Source organism: Ranitomeya variabilis, chromosome 5 (assembly GCF_051348905.1).
Source record: "Ranitomeya variabilis isolate aRanVar5 chromosome 5, aRanVar5.hap1, whole genome shotgun sequence".
In the NCBI taxonomy this organism is placed as follows: Eukaryota; Metazoa; Chordata; class Amphibia; order Anura; family Dendrobatidae; genus Ranitomeya; species Ranitomeya variabilis.
Genome location: NC_135236.1, coordinates 417774413 through 417801276, shown reverse-complemented (window position 1 = coordinate 417801276; position 26864 = coordinate 417774413). Strand labels below are relative to the sequence as shown.

The window sequence follows — 26864 nt, the reverse complement described above, 5'->3', positions numbered from 1 at the left end:
CTTTTTTTAGCTCTAGCAAAATAGCGCAGGGGCTTGTGCAGCAGTATCTATCGGAACACGATAGATACTACTACGCAGGCGCCACCGGTGCCATTTTCATTAAGAAATGGTTTATCTTTTTTTACAACAAAACTATATTTCTAAATAACATGAAAACGGCCATATTATCCACCTTATCATGCTACAGCATAGGTGCCTGTCTGATGAATGTGAATTTATTTTTTTTTTTCAAACCACAATTCTATGCAGTATGTAAAAAAGGGGGCAGGTAACTGAGGGATCAGTGACCTATTATAAGCCCATACAGATGCATATATAATCAGAGCACCACATAAAGCCCCCCATAGGCCACCCACAGCACCAGAATCTCATTAACAGAAAACTACAAATACAGATTAAACAACAACCACAAGACGGATGTCATCACTCAGGTATCATTGTAATCAGTATAACGGCGCCGACCTGACACTGTCTGTAGGTTACTATGCACAATCCTGCTGACAGATTCCCTTTAATAGGTTTAGGATTGTCATATATTTTTAACTCCCTCATACTACAATCTTTGCTAGTTTTTGACACTGTGAATTGGGTCAAAACTAAGACCTGTTGAACAGCTTAATTTCTAAGAATGCTAAAAGAATACCTGTCATTTTTAATCATAGTTGTCACTAATTTTCCTGCATTTTTCCGGTTTGCAGGCTTTATCTCTAATTTTTAGTTCCTTCTGAGCTAGTGCGTGCAAACTAACTGTCATGATGTTTCCAGTACACAAAAGCAGAGGGGTTCCTGCTTTTTTCACTGTTTGGCAGTTCTTCAGCAACACCATGGGACACACTATGCAGCAATACTGCGTGCTATAGCTATAAATCCAGCTCTGGGATAAGCTAAATCACTCACTAAGTGCAGTACAATCTTCCTGTCTCTCCCCCTGCGTGTTTCTCATTCTGCTCCTTATTTCTCTTCCCATTTATATAGCGCATAGGAGTTATTCGCTGTCTCACTGTACTAGTATTTCCCATTTCATTGATTAGAATGGATTCAAGCAGTTTGTCAGAGTGGAAGCTGAAGAGGCTCACAAGGATGTTAAAAATTAAAATAAAATATGTATTGCTGCATGTATAAAAGTCTGATCTACAAAAATAGAAATAAATTTAACCTGATAAATAAAAACTGTAAACAGAAAAAAAAATGGAAACACCACAATTCCATTGACTGCAAAATGAAAACGCTATCGGTCATGGAAACTGGTGTTCTTTTTGTTCTTTTTTCACGAATGTCCATTTTTTTATTTTCACCACTTATGTATATTAAAAAAAATATGCAAGTTTGGTATTGCTATATCCATACTGATCATATTTCCAGGTCATGTCTCCTGCACAATGAACGCAATAAAAACAAAATCCAGAAAAGAAATGCGTATCTGCATTTTTTTTGCAATTTCACCTCACTTGGAATTTTTCTGTTTTCCAGCACGTTATATGGTAAAGTGAATGGTATCATTCAAATGTAAAACTCATCCCGCAAAAAACAAGCCCTCATATGGCTATGTTGGCACAAAAAATAAAAAAGTTATGGCTCTTGGAAAAAGACAAGGAAATACTGTCTGGTTTATAAAGAGTTAAAAAGTATCTTAGCTTTGCGTCTACTATTGATTTATGCTTAGATTTTTGAAAGAACAGTGACCAAATATTTAATGAGTGACTTCCTTAGTCGACTTTGGTCCTTGGAATTTATCAGATTGTCTACGTAGATCTTCAATATACCCTTTCATGCAGCTGCATGCTTTCAGGACGTGATTCTTAGCTGAAACACAAAAAATTAAATAACTGATTAAACATAACTTCTATGTTAAAAAACCCATCCAGGACGGATACCTATTGTCACCAGGTCCCATGCACTGAGATAGCAGAAGTGACTGTGTACATGTATGTTGGTGTTATTGTAGCAGGAGGTTATTGTATGTATTAAAGGGAATCTGTCACCAGGTTTATGCCACCTAATCTGAGAGCAGCCTAATGTAGGGCCAGATATCCTGATTCCAGTGATGCATCACTTACTGAGCTGCTTAGTGTAGTTTTGATAAAATTACTGTTTTATCAGCAGGAGATTATCACTAGAGGACTAGTACACCTACTTCCAGATAGTCAAGCATATTCATTAGTTCTCCATAGCCCCGCCCCATCACTGATTGGCAGCATTCTGTGTACAGTGTACATGGGAAAATAGCTGCCAATCAGTGATGTGGGTGGGGTTATACAGAGCTCAGCGTTCAGAGAGCTGGTAGATCTGCAGCAGATAAAACTGTGATTTTATCAAAATGACAGCAAGCAGCCCCCTAACTGATACACTGCTGTAATCAGTGCATCTGTCTCTATATTATGCTGCTCTCAGTTGGAGTAGCAAAAACTGATGAAAAATTCCCTTTAATTGTAACTAATATAAAAGTTAATGAGTTGACTATATACAAGCCATTAATGTGCAGATGATAGAAAGGCATTAAAGGCAAGCCTGGAGAGAAGACAGATAGTGTGTGAGATTGATAGCCCTTTGTGATCTCATTATATTTGTCATATAAATGTGCTAGAGTTAATGGCAGTCATGCGTTTGTCTTTTATTTTATGTGAGGTGAACAAAGTACTAACCTTCATTTTTCATCATTTATTCTGCATTGCCAAACCCATTTGTCAGACATTCGTCACAGTATGATGTGCTGTCTTGTCCTGATGAGCAGCTACACTCCACCGGCCTGCTTGGATAAGATAGGTCACTCATCCGCAGCTTCTGATCACTTTCTGATGTATTTCTGCTCTGTCCTGGTGTACTAATAACGTTTTCTGTATTTCTACATTTCCTGGAGCCTCCTAAATATGTTACTTCAGACTGGCTGCATTCACATGGAGTTATGGAGTCTTGTTTTCTTTCATGTACACTGAAATAACTGTCCACATTCTCATCACTTTCAACGGGAACATTGGCATTACTCAAAGGCAGTGGGCAAAGGCACGGTGGAACGGACAGAAGTGACTTAGGATGATCTTCAGTGCACTTGTCAGTAGTCGTACAGCCATTAGTCATTTCCAGAATCTGTGGGGACATTTACAGTCAGTCTAGGTGGAGCGAAAGATATTTTCAAAGTGTCATATTCAACATAAAATTGTACATCACTAATTTTCCACATGTTTAATTTGAAAATATTTATAGGCTGAATTTTCCACCACGCATTTTTGAAGTTGTATTGCTATATAATATTTTTTACACTTTTAATAAAATGGTTGTCTCCTCTACAGAACTATATTGAGATCTGATTTGGCTGGGTTAGAGGCCTCTCACAGGTGTATAAAGGTGATGCAAATAGTCTCTTCAAAGAGGAAGAGGACTTGAACCTTAGTGCCACTCATTTGAGGTAGCAAGCCTGAAAGTCAATATCACATTTTTTTTGAGCCTTGCCACATTATTTATGATAAGAAGCCAAACTAGACAATCCATTTGCAGACATAGGTTTCAGGGTTTTTGTCCCTCCTCAGTGCAAAGCAGGAGATCTGATTTGGCTGGGCGAGAGGCCTTTGACAGGGGTGTAAAGGTGATGCAAATAGTCTCTTCAGAGAGGAAAAGGACTTAAATTATAGTGCCAGTTAGAGCAATGCTCCTATGGGAAATTGAATATGCAAATAGCCTAGTGCCCTCTATTGGATGTATCAAGCCTGAAAGTCAATATCAACTCTTTTTAAGCCTTTCTACATAACTTGGGTTAAAAAGCCAAGTCAGACAATCCATTTGCAGACGTGTTTTACGGTACCGTTACACTAAACGACTTACCAACGATCACGACCAGCGATGCGATCGTTGGTAAGTCGTTGTGTGGTCGCTGGGGAGCTGTCACACAGACAGCTCTCTCCAGCGACCAACGATCAGGGGAACGACTTCGGCATCGTTGAAACTGTCTTCAACGATGCCGAAGTCCCCCTGCAGCACCCGGGCGGCTTTACGGCCGGCCGGTGCTGACACATTCAGTGCAGGGAAGCCGCCGGCGGGGGACGTGACAGACATCAGAAGGTGAGTATGTAGTGTTTTTTTTTAACTTTTACAATGGTAACCAGGGTAAATATCGGGTTACTAAGCGCGGCCCTGCGCTTAGTAACCCGATGTTTACCCTGGTTACAAGTGAACACATCGCTGGATCGGTGTCACACACACTGATCCAGCGATAACAGCGGGTGATCAGCGACGAAATAAAGTTCTGGACTTCTAGCTCCGACCAACGATATCACAGCGGGATCCAGATCGCTGCTGCGTGTCAAACACAACGAGATCACTATCCAGGACGCTGCAACGTCACGGATTGTCGTCGTTCCCGCTGCAAAGTCGCTTAGTGTGAAGGTACCTTAGGGTTTTTCCCTCCTCATTACAAAAGCAGGAGATCTGATTTGGTTGGGTGCGTGGCCTTGGATGGGGGTGTAAGGGTGATGCAAATAGACTCTTTAGAGAGGAAAAGGACTTTAATTCTTGATCAAGGAAAAGGACTTGAATATTTATTGGATGTAGCAATCCAATAGGTCAATATTGAGCCTTTAATGAGCTGTGGTGGTAAATATAATGAATTAATCCAAACCATTTCAAATGTGGGTCTTCGCTTGGCACGCAATGACGTAGCTTCAAAAGATATGTTTAGAAGTTTGTGTGCAACATCAACGGGCCAGTTCTTAGCTTTCATGTCCACAATCTGGAGAAGAGGTTCAGTGCCATTTTTATCCATTTCATTCCAAAACCAATCTCTCTATACGTTGAAAACAAAAGAATATAGATTACACTATGAGTAAATAAACAAATTAATAGAAACACAGATAAATAGCAGCTTAGAACATAGAAAATCTAAAACAATTCACCAAATATATACAGGTCCCATTGTGGAACCAACATTACTCCCATAGGCGAATAGATATAAGGCAATAGCTGCAGAAACATTAACCTGTTTGCATCCATTCCTATTCAGAAATCTTCGATTTGTAGCAAACCAGCCTGACATGCACCATGGGATTATTTTTGTTGTATTATGGATTATCAGGATATCTAGGTTTCTGCTGCTGATTGGAATTTTACTGAATAAACCAAATAAAACATAAAACTCAAGCTAATTACAGTTTTGGATAATGGCCAGTGGGCAATTATGTACATGACAAAACAACTTACTGTGCAGCTCTAGGGAAAATTATCTCTAATGGTAACAGTAGACAATTCAAATAAAAATCAAGAAAACAAATTGAAAATTCCAATTTTTTTTCTACCTTGGGTTGTCCTGTGTGCAGTTTTCATATGACAAAAGAAAGAAGAAAGTAATAATGGTAACATAATAAAACTTACCAAATATGTACTTTTGGGTCCATTAAGAACAGCTTGCCTTCCACTTAAGACTTCCATTATTAGCTTAAAAAAAACGAAGTAAAGCTGTATTAGTACAATGGTTACTAAACATAATAAGAAAATATTTTAACCAGTTGTTATTCATTTTCTGTGAGTAACTTGAATTTATGGACTATAGAAACAATAAATTATACAAATTTCCTATTAAATTTAGGTCTACATATGTACTGCCAATTTTTCCCATGTTTGTTTGCATTCTATTTTTGTTGGGTTTAAAATCCTAACAGTGCCAAGTCTTATGTTTTTGAGTAATCTGACTTTCATATTCAAAAATAAAAAAAATATATAAAATATGCCAAAGTGCACGCAATTTCTATGATTTAACCATTTATTAACAAGAATAAAAAGAATAAGCAAATAAAAATATACTAAATATAACTACAAAACAATTTATTTCACTGTAATGGCTATAGTGGAGCTTCGGTGACTAGCGGTTACGTCACCGAAGTTGCGCTCCCTGGCCGCCTGAACTAAAATTAACTCTTCAGCATGGGAAAATGCCAGCTGATTTTCCCATGCTGAAGAGTTCTTTTTTGTTTAGACTGCCAGGGAGCGCAACTTCGGTGATGTCACCGAAGCTCCGCTCCCAGCGTTTCATTCATTCACCATCATTTTGATGATCTTTTTAATCATAGGCCGGTGACAGGGACAAGGGGGCATCCTCTACGTCTGGAGGAAAAAAGGTTTAAGCATAATAACAGACGCGGATTCTTTACTGTAAGAGCAGTGAGACTATGGAACTCTCTGCCGTATGATGTTGTAATGAGTGAGTCATTACTTAAATTTAAGAGGGGACTGGATACCTTTTTGGAAAAGTATAATGTTGCAGGGTATATCTATTAGATCCCTTGATAGCGCGTTGATCCAGGGAACTAGTCTGATTGCCGTATGTGGGGTCAGGAAGGAATTTTTTTCCCCATGGTGGAGCTTACTCTTACCACATGTTTTTTTTTTGCCTTCCCCTGGATCAACATGTTAGGGCATGTTAGGCTATGGGTTGAACTAGATGGACTTAAAGTCTTCCTTCAACCTTAACCCCTTCACCCCGAAGCCTGTTTTCACCTTAGTGACAGGGCCAATTTTTTACAATTCTGACCACTGTCACTTTATGAGGTTATAACTCTGAAACGCTTCAACAGATCCTGGTGATTCTGACATTGTTTTCTCGTGACATATTGTACTTTATGACAGTGGTAAAACTTCTTTGATATGACTTGCATTTATTTGTGAAAAAAAAAGAAATTTGTCGAAAATTATGAAAATTTAGCAATTTTCAAATTTTTCGTTTTTATGCCCTTAAATTAGAGAGTTATATCACATAATATAGTTAATAAACAACATTTTCCACATGTCTGCTTTACATCAGCACAATTTTGGAAACATATTTTTTTTTTTGTTAGGGAGTTATAAGGGTTAAAAGTTGACCAGCGATTTCTCATTTTTGCAACAAAATTAGCAAAACCATTTTTTTTACGGACCACCTCACACTTGAAGTGACTTTGAGGGGTCTATATGACAGAAAATACCCAAAAGTGACACCATTCCAAAAACTGCACCCCTCAAGGTACTCAAAACCACATTCAACAATTTTATTAACCCTTCAGGTGCTTCACAGGAATTTTTAGAATGTTTAAAAAAAATTGAACATTTAACTTTTTTTTCACAAAATTTTTACTTCAGATCCAATTTGTTTTATCTTACCAAGGGTAACAGGAGAAACTGGACCACAAAAGTCGTTGTACAATTTGTCCTGAATACGCCGATACCCCACATGTTGGGGTAAACTAATGTTTGGGCACATGGCAGAGCTCGGAAGGGAAGGAGCGCCATTTGACTTTTCAATGCAAGATTTGCTGGAATTGAGATCGGAACCCATGTCGCGATTGGAGAGCCCCTGACGTGCCTAAACAGTGGAAACCCCCACAAGTGACACCATTTTGGAAAGTAGACCCCCTAAGGAACTTATCTAGATGTGTGGTGAGCACTTTGAACCTCCAAGTGCTTCATAGAAGTTTATAATGTATCGCCCCAAACAGGAAAAGTTGGACCCCAAAAGTTGTTGTGCAATTTGTCCTGAGTACGCTGATACTTCATATATGGGGATAAACCACTGTTTGAGTGCATGGCAGAGCTCGGAAGGGAAGGAGCGCCGTTTGACTTTTCAATGCAAAATTGGCTGGAATTGAGATCGGAACCCATGTCGCGTTTGGAGAGCCCCTGACGTGCCTAAACAGTAGAAACCCCCCACAAGTGACCCCATTTTGGAAATAAGACCCCCTAAGGAACTTATCTAGATGTGTGGTGAGCACTTTTAACCCCCAATTGTTTCACTAAAGTTTAGAATGTAGTGCCGTGAAAATTAAAAAATAATTTTTTCTTTCCACAAAATGATGCTTTATCCCGCAATTTTTTTTTTCCCAAGGGTAACAGGAGAAATTGGACTACAAAAGTTATTGTCCAATTTATCCTGAGTACGCTGATACCCCATACATGGGGGAAAACCACTGTTTGGGCGCATGGCAGAGCTCGGAAGGGAAGGAGCGCCGTTTGAAATGCAGACTTAGATGGATTGGTCTGCAGGCGTCATGTTGCATTTGCAGAGTCCCTGATGTACCTAAACAGTAGAAACCCCCCACAAGTGACCCCATATTGGAAACTAGACCCCCCAAGGAACTTATCTAGATGTGTTGTGAGAACTTTGAACCAACAAGTGTTTCACTACAGTTTATAACGCAGAGCCGTGAAAATAAAAAATATTTTTTTTTCCATGAAAATGATATTTTAGCCCCCACATTTTTTTTTTCCCAAGGGTAAAAGGAGAAATTGGACCACAAAAGTTGTTGTCCAATTTGTGCTGAGTACGCTGATACTCCGTATATGGGGGGGAACCACTGTTTGGGCGCACGGCAGAGCTCGGAAGGGAAGGAGCACTGTTTTACTTGTTCAAAGCAGAATTGGCTGGAATTGAGATCGGACGCCATGTCGCGTTTGGAGAGCCCCTGATGTGCCTAAACAGTGGAAACCCCCCAATTCTAACTGAAACCCTAACCCCAGCCCTAACCCCAACCCTAACCCTAGCCCTAACCCTAATGGGAAAATGGAAATAAATACATTTTTTTAAATTTTATTATTTTTCCCTAACTAAGGGGGTGATGAAGGGGGGTTTGATTTACATTTATAGCGGTTTTTTTGGCAGATTTTTATGATTGGCGGCTGTCACACACTAAAAGATGCTTTTTATGGGAAAAAATAGTTTTTGCATCACCACATTTTGAGAGCTATAATTTATTCATATTTTTGCCCACAGGGTCATGTGAGATCTTGCGGGACGAGTTGACGTTTTTATTGGTACCATTTTCGGGCACATGACATTTTTTGATCGCTTTTTATTCCGATTTTTGGGAGGCGGAATGAACAAAAACCAGCAATTCCTGAAATTCTTTTAGGGGGGGCGTTTATAGCGTTCCACGTGTGGTACAATTGATAAAGCAGCTTTATTCTTCAGGGCAGTACGATTACAGCGATACCTCATTTATATAATTTATTTATGTTTTGGCGCTTTTACACAATAAAAACTATTTTATATAAAAAAATAATTGTTTTTGCATCGCTTTATTCTGAGAGCTATAACTTTTTTATTTTTCTGCTGAATATGCTGTATGGCGGCTTTTTTTTTGCGGGACAAGATGACGTTTTCAGCGGTACTATGGTTATTTATATCCGTCTTTTTGATCGCGTGTTATTCCACTTTTTGTTCGCCTGTATGATAATAAAGCGTTGTTTTTTGCCTTGTTTTTTTTTTTTTGCGGTGTTCACTGAAGGGGTTAACTAGTGGGATAGTTTTATAGAGCGGGTCGTTACGAATGCAGCGATACCAAATATGTGTACTTTTATTGTGTTTTTTTAATTTACATAAATAAATGGATTTACTGGGAAATGTTTTTTTTTCCTTAATTTGGGTATTTATTTATTTATTTTTTTATACATTCTATATTTTTTTATTTCACTTTTTACTATTTTCCCAGGGTGGGACATCACTGTATTAGATCAGATCGTTGATCTGACAGTGTGCATAGCACTCTGTCAGATCAACGATCTGACAGCGAAGTTTAGGTGGCTTTCCGGCGCCTGCTCTCAGCAGCTCTCAGCAGGCGCCGGCTAGCCAGGTCATTTCATGACCCGGAAGGAGTCCCGCGGCCATCTTGGATCCGGGGACTCCTTCCGGATCACTGGAGCAACGCGATCTCATCGCGTTGCTCCGGTGGGAGAGCGCAGGGAGCCCCCGTCCCTGCGCGATCCCCCTCTATGCCGCTGTCACTACTGACAGCGGCATCAGAGGGGTTAAATGCCCGCGAACGGCGCTAGCACCGATCGTGGGCATTGCTGCGGGGTGTCGGCTGTCATATACAGCTGACACCCGCACCCGATCACCGCGGCGCTCAGCGCGAGACCGCGGTGATCGGTGCGCCGTACTAGTACTGCGGCTGGCACAAATGCAGTGCCGGCAGCGCAGTACTAGTACAGCGCATGGCGCGAAGGGGTTAATAACTATATGTAACCAGTAGTTTACAGCCGGGAGCGGTTGCATTAGCAGCGCTCCCGGTTGTAAACTGTAAATGCTCCTAGATATGGATTACTGCGTGGGACTGACTGTACGCTGGACAGGTATGGTATATTGTTGGTTTATTATTTTGACTTTTTTCCAGGAGATCGAGGGTTTCGCTTGGAATGGCAGACTAATAAAGATGTGTATATTGTGCTATTTCATTAAAAGACTTTTTTCTTACTGTGTGGTGTTTGATTAACCCTTTAACAACTATAGGATTAGTAACACCTCTCCATTACTAAGCCGGCTTAATGTCACCTTACAATAGGAAGGTGACATTAACCCCTCATTACCCGATTTGGCACCGCTACAGGGCAAGTGGGAAGAACCGGTCAAAGCTCCAGAATTAGCGCATCTAATAGATGCACCTTTTCTGGGCAGCTGCAGGCTGCTTTTTTTAGGCTGGGGGGCCATATCCATGGCCCCTTACCAGCCTGAGAATAGCAGCCAGCACCGGTGAGTTTTGCCAGGTTGCTTGTAAAATATAGGGGGGACCCCACGTCGTTTTTTTCTTTCATTCATTGTCCCTTGCTTGCTGGCACAGCACGGGACAATGGATGAAAGCCAGGTTCAGCACCACACGCAGGGGAACAGCGGCTTACAGTAGCACTGCTTCCCCAGCATCCGTCCGTGCGCACGGAGGACAGTGTACACTGATCTCCGTGTGCAAGTGTGTGGGACGTTTGGCGGGCGGTGTGTCTGGGTAAAAACGGACATGTCTGCGTGTTTTGAACATGGACACACAGTCCATGAAAACACGCTGACATCTGCATAGACCCATTCATTTGAATAGGTCTATGTGTGTTTCCGGTACGTGAGAAAACTGTCACTACTAATGTTGAGCGATACCGTCCGATACTTGAAAGTATCGGTATCGGAAAGTATCGGCCGATACCGGCAAAGTATCGGATCTAATCCGATACCGATACCCGATACCAATACAAGTCAATGGGACACCAAGTATCGGACGGTATCCTGTATGGTTCCCAGGGTCTGAAGGAGAGGAAACTCTCCTTCAGGCCCTGGGATCCATATCAATGTGTAAAAGAAAGAATTAAAATAAAAAATAGGGATATACTCACCTCTCCGACGCAGCCTGGACTTTACCGCCGTAACTGGGAGCCGTTGTACCTAAGAATGCGCGCTTGAAGGGCCTTAGATGACGTCACGGCGCTCTGATTGGTCCGTAGCGGTCGCGTGACCGCTATGCGACCAATCACAAAGCAGTGACGTCACCTAAGGTCTTTCAAGCGCTTGAAATACCTTAGAAGACGTCCGCAGCTTCTGATTGGTCGCGTAGCGGTCGCGTGACCGCTACGCGACCAATCACAAAGCAGTGACGTCACCTAAGGTCTTTCAATCGCTTGAAAGACCTTAGGTGACGTCACTGCTTTGTGATTGGTCGCGTAGCGGTCATGCGACCGCTACGGACCAATCAGAGCGCCGTGACGTCATCTAAGGCCCTTCAAGCGCGCATTTTTAGGTACAACGGCTCCCGGTTACGGCGGTAAAGTCCAGGCTGCGTCGGAGAGGTGAGTATATCCCTATTTTTTATTTTAATTCTTTCTTTTACACATTGATATTAATCCCGATACCGATTCCCGATACCACAAAAGTATCGGATCTCGGTATCGGAATTCCGATACCCGCAAGTATCGGCTGATACCCGATACTTGCGGTATCGGAATGCTCAACACTAGTCACTACACGTACCGGAGGCACTGACATGTGAAACCAACCTAAGAGATAGTGATTTCTGCTATACACAGCACTGCTGTAGCACTTCTATGTAAAGTCTGTTAAAGTCTCCTAAGGCAGTAAAAAGTGTGAAATTTAAAAAAAAATATGAAAAATATTAAAAAAAACGAAAGTTCAAATCACCTCCCTATTGTCCCATTGAAAATAAAAAAAATAAAAAATACACATATTTTGTAACGCTGTGTTCAGAAATATCCAATCTATGAAAATGTTAAATAAATTAATCTGATCAGAAAACAGCATAATGAGAAAAAGAATCAAAACACAAGAAATACGAGGCAATCAAAACATTGTATCTACTCCAAAATGGAATCAATAAAAAATATCAGCTCAAATCATAAAAAATATCCCAGATCCCAAAAAATGAAAATGCTACAAGTCTTGGAAAGTGGCAACATGAGCAAGTTTTTTTTTTTCTTACAAATTTTAGAATTTTTTTTCACCCCTTAAATGAAAAAATATGCATATACATATTTAATATCTGCGTACTCATACTGACCTGATGAATCATAATGTCAGGTCAGATTTAGCATATAGTGAACATGGTAAATACAAAATCCAAAAAATAATTGTGGAATTGCACTTTTTTGTTACAATTTCTCTGCACTTCGAATTTTGTACTACTTTCCATTACACTATATGGAAAATTCAATGGTGTCTTCAAAAGTACAACTCGTCCTGCTAAAAACAAGCCCTCATATAGCTATATACAGGTATACGGAAAAATAAAAAAAGATATGGCTCTTAGAAGGGGTTAATGATCAGATGAGCTTTTCTTCCTTCCTGTAGATGTAGGGTGTACTAACTAGGGTACACTTATAATAGGGGCAGCCACCGTTGAGTGGGGGCGCCACTGCGCAGGTTTAGGGTACCAACCTCCGCGACAGGTAGGGAATTATTTAGTGAGAGTTTTTTAGGGATTATGGTAGCTGCACCCTTTCTCTCTCATTCCTTCCTATGTAGGGTCCGCTGTGTCACAAGGTATGGTAACAATATAACTCTAACATTTGATTATGTTTATTCTATTTCTGGGTACGGGCGACGTTGATTTGAATCTCTAATGTTCCTTAATCTATGGGGGTATAACATTTTAAATATTGATAGATAAACTTGCACATACTGAATTTTGGCTCAGGGTAAATTATCTGACCCACTAACGTTTGTAGATGAGGAGGCATCAGTAGCGGTCTATTACATAGACTGGAATTAGAATTTGCGCCTCACTAATCATAACGGATCTGATGCGCATCACTACATGAGAATCGGCACGATTACATGAGTGTCCGCAAAACTGGATGTGACGTTACGGCACAGTGTGCCTGCGTCTCAGTGACCGGAAGAGATGTGTGAGCTTCATTGCACGGTGCACGCGCCTCAACAGACCGGAAACCCTGCTCTCGGCGTCCGGAAGCACGCGGCTCTGAATGCCGGTGAGCACTAGATATAAGGCAAGCAAGATGAAAGCAACCTTAGTAATGCTCATTTGAATTAAGAATATGTCATAACCCCGTGATGATTCTTTATTGGATGAAATGCGTTGGGAGACATCATTCATAAAGCGGGACCTGAAAGAAAAAAATGCGGACATTTTTCATAGCCGCAAGAGGGTCCGTGTGAACTCAGTCTGCGTTAACCGGGGCACTGATCGGGAAATGGGAGATGAGTATAAAATGATCTAACTATGATGCGAGTCCTGTATGACAGCTGATGTGAACATATGCCCTAAAAGGTGCCGGTATGGGAAGCGGCATAGTTGTATTCAAACTGTGATTATGGGAGTTTCTTGATCTAGTTTTCTCTATGAGCAAATTGTGAATGAGAAATACTGCCACTCTCGTGTAGATCGCACAGGCGGTGATGACTATACTTTTAAGTTAGGGGTTTGAAGAGGTATTCCCCATTCTTTAAACATGTTGATGAGCTATATCTGTGATGGTACCTAAGATTATTTTCGGTGCCTAATCACCATTGCTATCTAAGGATTTAATCATAATAGGTCAAATTGATGGATAATACCAGGGTAGGTTACACATTGCAAGTTGCAGTGGACCTTCCGGGAGTCCTATATTTTTCTAAATGACCTAATCACAAGCCGATACCAAAAGTATGAGGTGTTGGATACGAGATTGTCGCAGTAACAATATTTTTTATAGCTGTCTTCTTTTGTTGTTGTCGTTTGCACTACCACTTTCTTGCATTATTGTTTGCACCTTTGTGGATTTTAGCTAAATAAAAGTTAAGTTTTATATTTCCACTCTTCAAAAACCCGCTATTGCATATAACTTGATTTGCATAGTAAACCTTGGTAATGAAGTTTATCATTAAATCAAAGGTGTTTTTTTATACACACTCACAACTCCATAACTGTACACATCAGTTTTCGATGACAGTTCTCCCCTCCTAATGTACTCCTCTGGCAAGTATCCCAGGAACTGTAGTGTGGCATTATCCATCTTTATGGAGTAAAGCGGATTTATCAAGTAAGATCTCAAATGGACCATGGCAAAGTCTGAGAGCTTTGGTTGAAAATGCTGATCAAGCAATATACTTTTGCTGAAAAACAGGGAAAATTAACTATTAACTGTGATATATAGAATCTGTTCATTTTAGTTATACGTTCGAGTTCACACTAAAGTAACACCTCATCATACAAGATACCATTAGCCTTCAAAACCTCATCAAGCCAAAAGTTCTTCTAGGTGCAACTGCACACAGTTTTTGAGGAAACGAGGCACAGAATTTGTTTCAAACATCTTGGAGAACTAACCACCGATGTTCTATAGATGTAGGATTGTGCAAATCCTTCTGTCTCTTCAAGTAATCCCACACAAGCTCGATGTTGAGATCATGTCTTTGTGGGGCTATATCATTACTTCCAAGATTCTGTGTTCTTTTTTATGCTGACATTGGATTAATGCTTGGAGCCAATTAGACTGTTCCCTGATATTGCATGATGGATAAGTATCTACCTGTAGTTCTCAGCATTGAGGATACCTGATCTGACCTTAATCCTGACTAAATTCCCAGCTCATTTTGCTGAAAAGAAGTCCCAAAGGTGCAAGGAACCTCTACCACACTTCACTGTTGCCTGCAGACACTCATTATGGTACCACTTTCCAGCCCTTTGGCAACAAACTGCCTTCTGTTACAGTCTTTTATTTTGCATCTTGACTAATAAATACAGAGCACTTTCTGCCATTTTTCTGTTCCCAGTTCTTATGTTTTCATGCATAGTTGAGTGGCTTGGCTTTGTTTCCATGTGGATAGTATCCTTTTTTTTGTCTGCAATTGTTCCGTGAATTCCACTTTTGGCCAGACATCTCCTAACAGTTGAAGGGTGTAGCTGGGTCCCACTGGTTGCTGACAGTTTTGAGATTATGGTACTATTTCAGAGGGAAGTAAGGATGATGTCACTGGGATACCACAACAGAGGGGCTAGAAGATCGCACTGTCTGATCACATAAAATTCTGCACTGATTAGAACTGCTTAACCATCCAATTAAACAGTGCAGATTTTTTCCTTGTTCTGCCATTGCAAGAGTTAATCAGTTCAGTTGATCTCCTGGAGCTCTCCACCCTGAATTGCCTCAGCTGTTCTGTATTGGCCACACCGGTATATATGATAGCCACTGGCACTTGTGAGTTGCCAGTGATAGTTATACTTCCTGGTTAGGTGTTGGAGGAGAAATTCAGTGTTTGGAGTAGGCAGTTGGAGGGTTGCTCAGGAGATTTCTGCTTGGAGTTGGTTTGCATGCTTATCCTCTCCTATTTTGTTTCTACTACCTATCCCTCCGATATCTTCCACTCTGTTGTTTTGTGAGTATATTTGTATGATTGTAGTATTTTTTCATCCCTGTCTACCATTGTCTGTCTGCAGGGCTGGGTTTAGACAAAGTGGGGCCCTGGGCAAAAGTTTAAAGGGGGAACCAAATGCTCACATATTACACCATCACACAGAAACATTTCTGTTGTATTTACATGCGCTAAGTTCAGGCCGCTAAACGAGCGTGATCGAAAATATTGAAGTTGTTTGATGCTTGTTTCCCGGCCTCTTTACATTGGCTGAGGAAGAATGATGGGTACAGTATAATGCAGGTCCCATATAGTACATACAGTATGATGCAGCACCCCTCATAGAGTGTAATGCAGCCCCCTCAGAGTATAATAAAGCCCCCATCACAGAGTATAATGCAGCCCCCTCAGAGTATAAAGTAGTCCCCTCAGAGCATAATGCAGCCCCCCTCAAAGTATAATGCAGCCCCCTCAGAGTATAATGTAGTCCCCTCATAGAGTATAATGAAGCCCCCTCAGAGTATAATGCAGCCCCCAAAATACAGTATAATGCAGCCCCCTCAGAGTGTAATGCAGCCTTCTCAGAGTATAATGCACCCTCACACAGTTTAATGCAGCCCCCTCAGAGTATAATGCCCCCCCACACACAGTAAAATGCAGCCCCCATACACACCACACACAGTATAATGCAGCCCCCTCAGAGAATAATGCAGCCCCCCTCACACAGTATAATGCAGCCCCCACACACACCATAATGCAGCCCCCACACAGCACAGACAGTATAATGCAGCCCCCTCAGAGTATAGTGCAGCCCCACACACAGTATAATGCAGTCCCGTCAGAGTATAAAGCAGCCCCCTCAAAGTATAAAGTAGCCCCCTCAGAGTATAATGCAGCCCCGACACAGTATAATGCAGCCTCCCACAGTTTAATTCAGCACCCCCACAAACACACACAGTATAATGAAGCCCCCCACACACAGTATAATTTAGCCCGCCCACAAACACACAGTATAATTCAGCCCCCCACATAAACACACACAGTATAGTGCAGCGCCCCACACACAGTATAATGCAGCCCCTTCAGAGGATAATGCAGCCTCCTCAGAGTATAATGCAGCCCCCTCAGAGTATAATGCAGCTCCACATACAGTATAGTGTAGCCCCCTCCACTCACAGTATAATGCAGCCCCCACACACACAGTATAGTGCAGTCCCCCCACACAGTATAGTGCAGCCCCACACACAGTATAGTGCAGTTTCGCCACACACAGTATAGTGCAGCTCTCCACATACACGGTTTAGTGCAGCCCCCCACACAGTATAGTGCAGTTCCCCCACCACTGTATAGTGCTGCAGACACACACAGTATAAGGCAGGCCCCCCACGTTCATGGTATAGTGCAGTCCCCCCACACACAGTATAGTGCAGCAGACACACACACACACACTATAATGCATATATACACACACTAGAATGCATTCACACACCGTATAGTGCAGCAGACACACACAGTATAGTGCAGCAGACACACACACACACACTAGAATGCATTCACACACAGTATAGTGCAGCAGACACACACCCAGACAATGCTTACCTCTCCTCTTCGCTCCCCTCTGCTCTAGCTCTGGCTTCTGCACTCTGCAGAATGTCTCAGCTCCCCTACTGGCAAATGCTGAGACAGAGGCATAGGGGAATGATGGGAGAGGGAGTGACTCTCTCTCCTTCATCACTGCATAAGTTGAATGCGGGGGAGGGGGCAGCACCACGTGGCTGAGGGCCCCTGGAGGAGCAGGGGCCCTAGACAGCTGCCTGGTCTGCCTGCCCCTATCGCCCACCCTTTCTGTCTATTAGTGTAATCCTTCAAAAAATATAGAATCCGGCACTCTAAAAGCTGAATTTTATAAACAACCTGAGGCCTCTACCCACCATGGAACAATGGCAGTCGGTCACGCCGAGACAGGGGCAGGCAGGAAATGGTCGCTCGTCGTCGGCCCCATGAATGTAGAGAGATCTCTTGGAAATCTTTGCCTCATCTGGTGATGTCGTTCCCCTGAAGTCTTAGTTTTATTCTCCAAAGATAGTTGGGACTTGGAATTGTTACTAATAATGGCCTTGGTGACTTAGGCCGTGAGGGGATAGTTGATTTGCCCCGAAATATATATTATTTGACCTATACCCTATGTTAAATGTTGTCAGGTTAAATTGTTTACATTTACCTTAGTCTCTGTTACTAGAAGACCCGAGAGGTCTCACTTCCATATGCCGGGTCGTAAGGGGCTCGTCGTCCGTCATGCGCAGCCTCGTTACCTCACTTAGGGATTGCAGTTTAGTACTGCTTTAGACTTAAGTCTATATTAGGAATCTCATTGAGGTTGTCATTCTAGGATAACCTCCTGTATCTATTCTTTTATTCTATTTGTCTTTTTTGGTGTGTGTTTTTCTCCTCCCCTTTCTTCTCTTTCTTTGTTTTTCCATTTATTCTATTTGTGTGCTTTACTTTATTGATCGGATGTCAGAGCTAACATTTTGCACTTATAATGCTAGGGGCTTGAACAAACCCGAAAAAAGGAGACAGGTGTTATATCGTTTTCACAGAAAAAAAATAAAAATAGTTATGTTTCAAGAGACACATTTTGTGGCCACTAATACACCCAAATGTGTATCTAAATTCTACCCGGCCTGGTTTCATTGTCCTCATCCCTCACGTAAGGCATGCGGGGTATCCATAGCTTTGCATAGATCGTTCCAGCCTGGGGTTGTAGATGTGAAGATGGACCCGGAGGGGCGATATATATTTCTCAAGGTTACCATACAGGATTCTGTGTATACGTTGGCTAATGTGTATTTCCCGAACCAGGGACAGGTGAACTTCGGCTCCGGGGTTCTGCGTCTGCTGGCAGAGTTTGCGGATGGTTCGCGTATCATACTGGGTGGAGACTTCAATCTCACTTTGGATCCTATGGTGGACTCGTCATCGGGTAGGTCCTCGATCTCTCTCCTGGCGCTACGTAGATTGAGGAGGGAATTGTTGGCCCTCAAACTAGTGGACATGTGGCGGGTACTTCACCCCGGAGTCAGAGACTACAGTTATTTTTCTGTGGTTCAGAACAGTTACTCTAGACTAGATCACCTGTTTATCTCTCATGACTTGTTGGATAGTAAACCTGGTTGTTCAATAGATACTATCTTATGGTCTGATCACGCACCAGTATTTGGAGAACTGGGGGTACAGAGGAAAGGCGGAAATAGGGGTTATACATGGAGACTTAATGACAACCTTTTGAAGGATGAGATATGTATGCTAGCTATTAAGGATGCAGTTAAGTCTTTTCCGATAGATCATGCACAAGATCCCACACCAGAGCCTATCAAATGAGAAGTCTTTAAATGTATATTGAGGGGGATTTTCATAGCTCATGGGGCTAGACTGAAAAGGGAAAGGACCCAAAAATTGTCGGACATATTGACACTATTGGGAACTAAGGAGACGGCCAACAAGTCAGCTTCAAGTGACACACTCAGAGCTGAAATTTTGGCCTTGAGGCAACAAGCCCTAGCTATACTAGAACAAAAGTCCTTGTGTATAAGAGATAAGATACGTAAGCATTACTTTGAGTATGGGGATAAAAGTGGACGGTTACTGGCAAGATCCTTACATCCTAGACTTATACAGACCCCGATTTTTAGTATAAATTCCTCGGTGGGAACTTTAGTACATTCTACGACAGAGATATTAGAGGAATTTAGAAAATACTAGAAAATACTACTCTAACCTATATAATCTAACTCAACAAGGGAATAATGCTTCAGCATCAAAACGACATATAGTAGAGTATCTGGAGAAACATTCACCCGGGATTTTACAAGAGGAAGCACTAGACAATTTGGAACAGGACTTTTCAGAAATAGAATTAAACCTAAATCAGAACCTAAAAATAGGTAAATGTTCGGGACCGGATGGGTTTACACCTAGGTTCTATAAAACGTGCCAGGATATATGTGTTCCTCTCATGGGGAAGGCATTCAACAGTATCTCACAGACATGTCACTTCCCGTTCCACTCTACACAGGCTCTCATTACTGTAATACCCAAAGAAGGTAAGGACCATACACTATGTTCCAATTTTCGGCCGATTTCTTTAATTAATGTAGACATTAAACTGTACTCTAAAATGATAGCTCTTAGACTTAATCCATTTATCCCAAATTTGATACATAGAGAACAGGTGGGTTTTGTCCCGGGCAGGGAAGCTAGGGATAATACTATCAAGACAGTATCCTTGATTTCAAGGGCCAGAGCTAGGGAGATTCCTTTGTTTGTTATCAGTCGATGCCGAGAAGGCCTTTGATAGGGTTCACTGGGGATTTTTGGAGGCTACACTAGAGGCAATAGGTATACGACAGAGGATGAGGAACTGGATTATGGCTCTATATTATGATCCATCAGCTAGAGTGCGAATCAATGGGCAGCTGTCGGCGTCGTTCTCAATTAAAAACGGGACGCGACAGGGCTGTCCACTCTCCCCATATCTCTACATCCTGGTAATGGAGACATTGGCTAATGCTCTCAGGCAAAATCAGTCGATTAAGGGGATTCAGGTGGGTCGCACGGAACATAAGCTGGTTCTATTTGCAGATGACCTCTTACTTTATGTGACCTCCCCTAGAGTTAGTCTACCATCTATTCTAAAAGAGTTTGAAATATTTGGGAGGTTGAGTAATTTTAAGGTTAACTTGCAGAAATCAGAATTGCTTAATATAAATATTCAGTAAAGCGAGGTGGAACAGCTTAGGTCCAGTTTCCCTTTTCGCTGAAATAAACACTCCATTAAATATCTAGGTGTCCACATCCCAGCTGATCCTCAGAAATTATTTGATCTTAATTTCCTTCCACTTCGGGGTTTGATAGAGAAAGAGACGAGGGCCTGGTATCGTCTACCACTGTCATGGTTTGGGAGAATTAATGCCCTTAAAATGGATATCTTACCTAAAATATTATATATTTTCCAGACTATTCCGTGGGATGTGGAGGGGTCCTTTTTTTTGGGTCTACATAAAATAATGAGAAAATTTGTATGGCATAGCGGACGTTCACATATTAGTCACGCCCAGTTAGTTCGACGTAAGGAAAATGGAGGTGCAGGCTTGCCCGACTTACGAGCCTATCATGCGGCGACTATTGGAAACTGTATCCTGGATTTATTCCATAATAAGACAGCTAAACTCTGGGTGGACACTGAATATGAATCATCCCCTAGCCTATGTTTGGGTTTTTTTTGGCTCCCATACTGTGTTGATCTAGGGAAAATGGATATATCTCCGACACTGTACACTATTGTGAGGTCTTGGAGGAGTTTTGCGAAGCGTTTCCGCCTGGCAACCATTCCGGGACCATTAACTCCCTTGGTTGGTAACCCTGGATTCCCCCCTGAATTACAGCATTCAACATCTATAGTATGTTCTAGTACTCAAGGGGCTATCCCACGCATTAGAGACGTGACCAGTCAGACAGATATTCTATCATTGGGAGAGATTCTGGGAGAGGGGAGGCAAATGCCGGGGCATTGGCTGCAGTATCTGCAACTTCGGAGTTACATTGGGTCTCTGGGGTTGGGGGGCTCGTACCACATGTCCACTCCTTTTGAGCAATTTTGTTTTATGTCACAGGGTCCGACACATTCTGTTTCCTTGATATACGGTTTGATAGTGTCCGGGGGATGGGAGATGGGCCTCTCAGATGTACAGTACAATGGCAAAAAGAATTGCACAAGGAGATTGCACCTGAATTGTGGGTAAAGGCCTTCACATTCGCACATAGGATGTCGGTGTCTTGTAGAATCCAGGAGCTGAATTATAAAATTATAACACAGTGGTATAGAACGCCTGTTAGGTTACATAGAATCGACCCGACAATATCGGACACCTGCTGGAGATGCAATGGGGCGGTGGGATCCATGCTACACATATGGTGGAATTGCAGTGGTGTCAAGCCCCTCTGGAATGACATATTTGCCCTATATAATCACATTACCAACAAGCAAGTAGAGGCGACACCGGAGATAGCTTTATTATCAATTTTCCCGGGCTCTGTGTCCAAAAATAAGAGGAATATGTTGCCGTACTTCATGAATGCAATGCGCCAAGTCATACCCAGATTGTGGAGGTCCCCCGTAGCCCCGAGGAGGATCGATTGGGTGGAGGCGTTGGATGTACTGTGCAGGATGGAGGAGATGAGGGCTTTTGATGACAGGTCGGGTGTCAGCTGGTATGCGATGTGGTATCCGTGGATACAATTTAAAGAAGCTCAACATCTACAGCTGTGGGTGTCACAAGGGTGTACTACCTCGTTTCTTATAATGGAAACTTGCTAGGTAATAGGTTGTTGGAGTCCTATCATTATACCTGTACTGATCTCCGTTCTTTCTTTTCTTTCTTTCTCTTTTTCTCTTCTCTTAACATATTTTGTTACTTTTTGTTTGCTCTTTCTTGTAAGTGTGACCTGCTCTGCCCCTTCTCACATTGTATACAAATTGATGTATAAACTGCTGTGGTATCACCATAGTGGTAGTGGAGCTACGGATGAGGGGGAGGGGAGTAGAATGTTGATACTAATATCAATGGTTACCGTTATAATGTTTGTACACTTCACCTTCTTGTTGAATAAAAATATTTTGAACAATAAAAGCTGAATTTTTATTGAAATCAAGAAATAGTGTATAAAAATGTAACGTTTCAGTCTAGTCGACCTTCATCAGATATACATTAGAAGCATATAATTTAAAAAATGCCTGGAAATTAGATTCCAGCTGTTTAAATTTCAAATCGCAGCCCCTGTGCTTGTGAACCCAGGATATGCCTAGTGCAGTTGTGATGTCCATCGCAATGGATGTAAAATTGCACCAGGCATATCTTGGGTTCACAAGCAAAGGGGCTGCTATTTGAAATGTACACAGCCGAGGTCTAATTTCCAAGCATTTATAAAATGATATGCTTCTAGTGTGTATCTGATAAAGGTCTACTAGACAGAAACGTCATATATTTTTATACACTATTTCTTGATTTCAATAAAAATTCAGCTTTTAGAGTGCCGCATTCTATATTTTTTGTATCCTAAGGATTCGGACCCTATGCCTGCACCTTTTTCACCAACAGGAGTGCCGTTCTTCGCTTCAATTTCTAGAGTAATCCTATACACTTCAGTCTCATACCTCCCTGGGGGTGGGGGAGGGAACATATAAGGTCTAAGATAGGAGCATAGCAAGGTACGTGACCCTGCGTCTCCACCTTCCTGGGTAATCTGGGGATAGGGACAGATTAGGGCGCACCCAAATACAAGGGATCAGGTAGGTGCCCACCGTTCCTAGTCACTACGTGACACATGATGTGGCTTTCATTTGCTGGGTTTACGTTCCTCAGTATTGGCCATTTCTTGATGTCCTCAATGCTGAGAAATATCGGCAGATATTTATCTATTTTGCAATACCATCAGGGAGGCATCTGATTTTCTACAAATTTATTCTGCAGCAGGAGAGCGACCCTAAATATACAGCCAGTGTCATTAAGAACTTTCTTCAACATAAAGATAAGGAGTCCTGGAAGTGATGGCATGGCCCGCACAGAGCCCAGATCTCAACATCAAGTTTGTCTGGGATCACATGGAGAAAACTGTGCACAGCCTTCGACCACAGAAGATCTGTGTTTAGTTCTCTAAGATGCTTGGAAGCACATCCCTGCCGAGTTCCTTCAAAGACTGTGTGAAAGTGTATCAAGAAGAAAGGTTGCTGGAATGTTGTTTTGAAGACAAAGGATGGTCACACTAAATATTGATTTGAAATAGCTATCTCTTTAGTTCATTCACTTAGCATTTTATAAATTGATAATAGTTTATTTTTAACACTTCCATTATTGAATGCATTTTTTCCACAATTGCTAAAAACTTTTATTCAGTATTGTATATGTTGCATGTATGTATGCATCAGTTAAAGTTGTTCACTACTTGGACAACTCCTTGTTATACATTATGCTTGGCTCCAATAAAATAACAAAGCTTATACTCACCTCCCGTGTCGGAGCCATTCTCGCAGTGTCGGCACTTGCTCTCCCCGGGGCTCCCGTGAGGTTGTTGTGACACATGGGCCCGACGCCCAATCAGCGCTGTCATGACTGGCTCCACCTTCTGTCGAATTGAACATGAAGAGTAAGTAAGGGATCAACTGCAGCTGACTTCCTCTTCATGTTCAATTAGACAAAAGGTGGGGACAGTCATGACAGCGCTGATTGGGCTTCGGAGTGTCACAACAACTGCATAAGAGCCCCGGGACCGTGAGTACAGACACTGCTGAAACAGCACTGGCACGGGAGGTCAGTATAAGTTTTTTATTCTATCAGGGTCAAACAAGCTTGAGAAAGGGTTGTCCTAGTAGTGGACAACCCATTCAAGGAAATTGAATTGTTCTTGAAGGCAGCTCACAACGTTCATATGCAGATGGATGTGATGGAATGTGATAAAGGCATGTGAAATTTCATAAAATCATCATTATGGCTTACCTTGTTATATTCCCACATATGACTGGACAAGGGTTCATTGTATGCAGATAGTAAATGGCATTTGCTACACCAACCAGAATATTGTAACGTATATGCCAAGATAGTGGAGAAGTTATTTTCTTAAAAAAAAAAAGAAAATTGGTCTGAATTATCCATTTACATGAACAGATGTTCTGACCTATCTGATATAATTGTCCTAAAAGACAACCTTTCTACTTTCTATAATGGTGCTGTATTTCAGATATCTGTTTACACACTACAATCATTGTATTTGGCTCACGCTTTATAAAGTGGGGAGACCTTGGCCAAGAGGGGTTATGACTAAGCGAGCCTCTCAAATTCATCATAATTCCTTAGTTGATAACTGACATACATTTCTCATGGTGGCACACGAGGTAACGAGCACACTTCGTTAAGACTGAAGCGTAATAAATCAGAACCAATATCTAATTTTCATGGCTGATTTATAGGTACAGTGTTTCAGACAACTGCCATATTATTCTCTCTGCCATGGTTTTTCTCAAATTGATTGAAACCTGTACTTTGGAACTACCCTATAAAAAAAATGATATAACTCACAGCATGATGTAGTTTACGAAAGAGCGATCCATTGATCATATTTGGGTAGACCAAACATGTTATTCCTCCCATTGTTACACAACTGATCAATTTTATAATATTCTCGTGTTGAAATCTAATTAAAAAAAACAAATAAACAAAACTTAATTACAAATAACATTCTAATGGTAACACCGAGGTTTAGATATGACTTGTAATTACAGAGTTATAACAATGTGGGGCTGAATGGTAATCAATGCTTAAAGATCTACAATATACAGAATATCAATATTTTTGTAGTTAATTAAAACAATTATTTATTTAGTACAGCTAAAACTGGGAGATTTTAATGTCAGAAGTTAAGACCTTTAAAAAAAAAAAAGATTACCGGTAAATAGTTACTCTGATGTAGATTTTCAGGTCATTAGGTGGATCTAGTGAAGGTAAAAAGTTCCATCAAGATTCTATTACTCAGCCATGAATTTGGCACCATTTCTCTTTGAATTAGGCTGAATGAACTATTTCTCTGTTACTTATACAAAATATTGATCATAACATCTGATGACAGATCTTGTCAATTTGTATGCAACACATAATACCATTGCATCAGAATGCATTGCTTTATATTCATTTTGTTTAGATCATTTATTTTTAGGACATTTATTGGATATTTTTTGCCTTAAGACCAATAGGGGACAGTCACTATGATGAAGAATGACCTACTTAATTCCTTATTCTAGGAATTGTGAGAGGATACAGCTGTTGCAGTTTCGCTGATCCAAAGTTTATGGTATAGCTAATGCAATTGACTTATGATCGATGTTCAGTTGTCGAAAAAAAGCCTTAAAAAATGTCACTCTGGGAAAAAGTTGAAAACACACTCATTCTACTTCTCTACAACTAAGCGGCAGATATGGCCTGGATCTCCCAATTGCAGGGACCTGAATTTAAAACTTTTCCAACAAAATAAATTACTTTGAGTTTTGGCAGGCTGACTGCTAAAGATTGGTCAATAACATTTTTTCTCACGCTCAAGCATGGAGTTTGCAAAAAACAACCAACCGAAGTCTGCTATTTCATTTGCATTTTTCTACTATATCAAGTGTAGACGACGACTTAAGTTTGGGATTGCAGAACAAAGTCGCAGAGAGAGAAGCACACAATGGGATAATTCTGCAAGGAAAATCGGTTATGCCTTTTAAGTAGCCCTCCTCATTATACTTGTAGCCAGCAAGAAGTGTGTATTCACCATGAAATACAAGAAACAGAATAGACTTATCTCCACAATGATTCAATTTGCAATTGTCTCTATTTTTTGGTGGTGGTGGGGGGGTTAAAGCAATTGTAAAACGTTTGCATTTAATTTAACGGTAAACTCAATTTCAGAATAACAAAGAATGTAAAGTATGTGTCATGATATTATTCTCTATGAATACATTTAGGTTGCAAATACATGCCATGCTGTGCTTGTTTGCAGCAAAAAAAAACAACAACAAAGAGATTGCAAAGTGTCAACATAGCCTTAAACCCTTCATGGCCAGAGGTAGTTTTGTTTTTGCGTGTTCGTTTTTTGCTCCCCTTCTTCCCAGAGCCATAACTTTTTTATTTTTCTGTCAAAATTGCCATTTGAGGGCTTGTTTTTTGCAGGACGAGTTGTACTTTTGAACAACCCATTTGGTTTTAACATATTGTGTACTGGAAACCTGGTAAAAAAAATCCAAGTGCAGTGAAATTGCAAATAAAGTGCAATTCCACAGTTTTTATCTTTTTTAAATTTTTTAAATATTTTGAAAACCTTTTTTTTTTACTTTTGGCATGGTTCAATAGTCTCCATGAAAGACTATGAGCTGCAGTACTTTGATCGGCTCTGCTACATACAGGCGATGATCAGATCGCCTGAATGTAGCAGAAATGCTCACTTGCTATGAGCGCCGATCACCGGGCGGCACTCATAGCAATCCGGCTATGACAACCATAATGGTCTGATGGGGACCTCTGGTTGTCATGCCAACTCATTGGTGACCTGCGATCACGTGACCGGGTCACTGATGGGCGGGTTTTCCAGAGCACTTCCAGAAAGCACGAGTTAAATGCAGCTGTCAGAGATTGACAGCAACATTTAACGGGTTAACAGCCGCAGGTGGATCACGATTTCTTTCGGCTTCAGTCACTGCTCAGTG

At 41.3% G+C, this 26864-nt stretch overlaps 1 protein-coding gene across 2 annotated transcripts in view; it reads right to left on the bottom strand.

Annotated features, from left to right (window-relative positions):
* Window positions 1–206: 206 nt before the first annotated feature.
* IRAK3 (interleukin 1 receptor associated kinase 3) overlaps window positions 207–26864 on the bottom strand; it is a 48702-nt gene continuing 22044 nt past the window's right edge. For both annotated transcript variants that reach the window (XM_077265216.1, XM_077265217.1), the window contains exons 5-11: window positions 24706–24820; window positions 24127–24245; window positions 14137–14335; window positions 5359–5421; window positions 4610–4774; window positions 2643–3084; window positions 207–1803 (exon numbers count right to left, since the gene is read on the bottom strand). In XM_077265216.1, coding sequence (XP_077121331.1) covers window positions 2659–3084; window positions 4610–4774; window positions 5359–5421; window positions 14137–14335; window positions 24127–24245; window positions 24706–24820 — 1087 coding nt within the window. In that variant the 3' untranslated portion in view covers window positions 207–1803; window positions 2643–2658. The remainder of the gene's footprint in view (window positions 1804–2642; window positions 3085–4609; window positions 4775–5358; window positions 5422–14136; window positions 14336–24126; window positions 24246–24705; window positions 24821–26864) is intronic.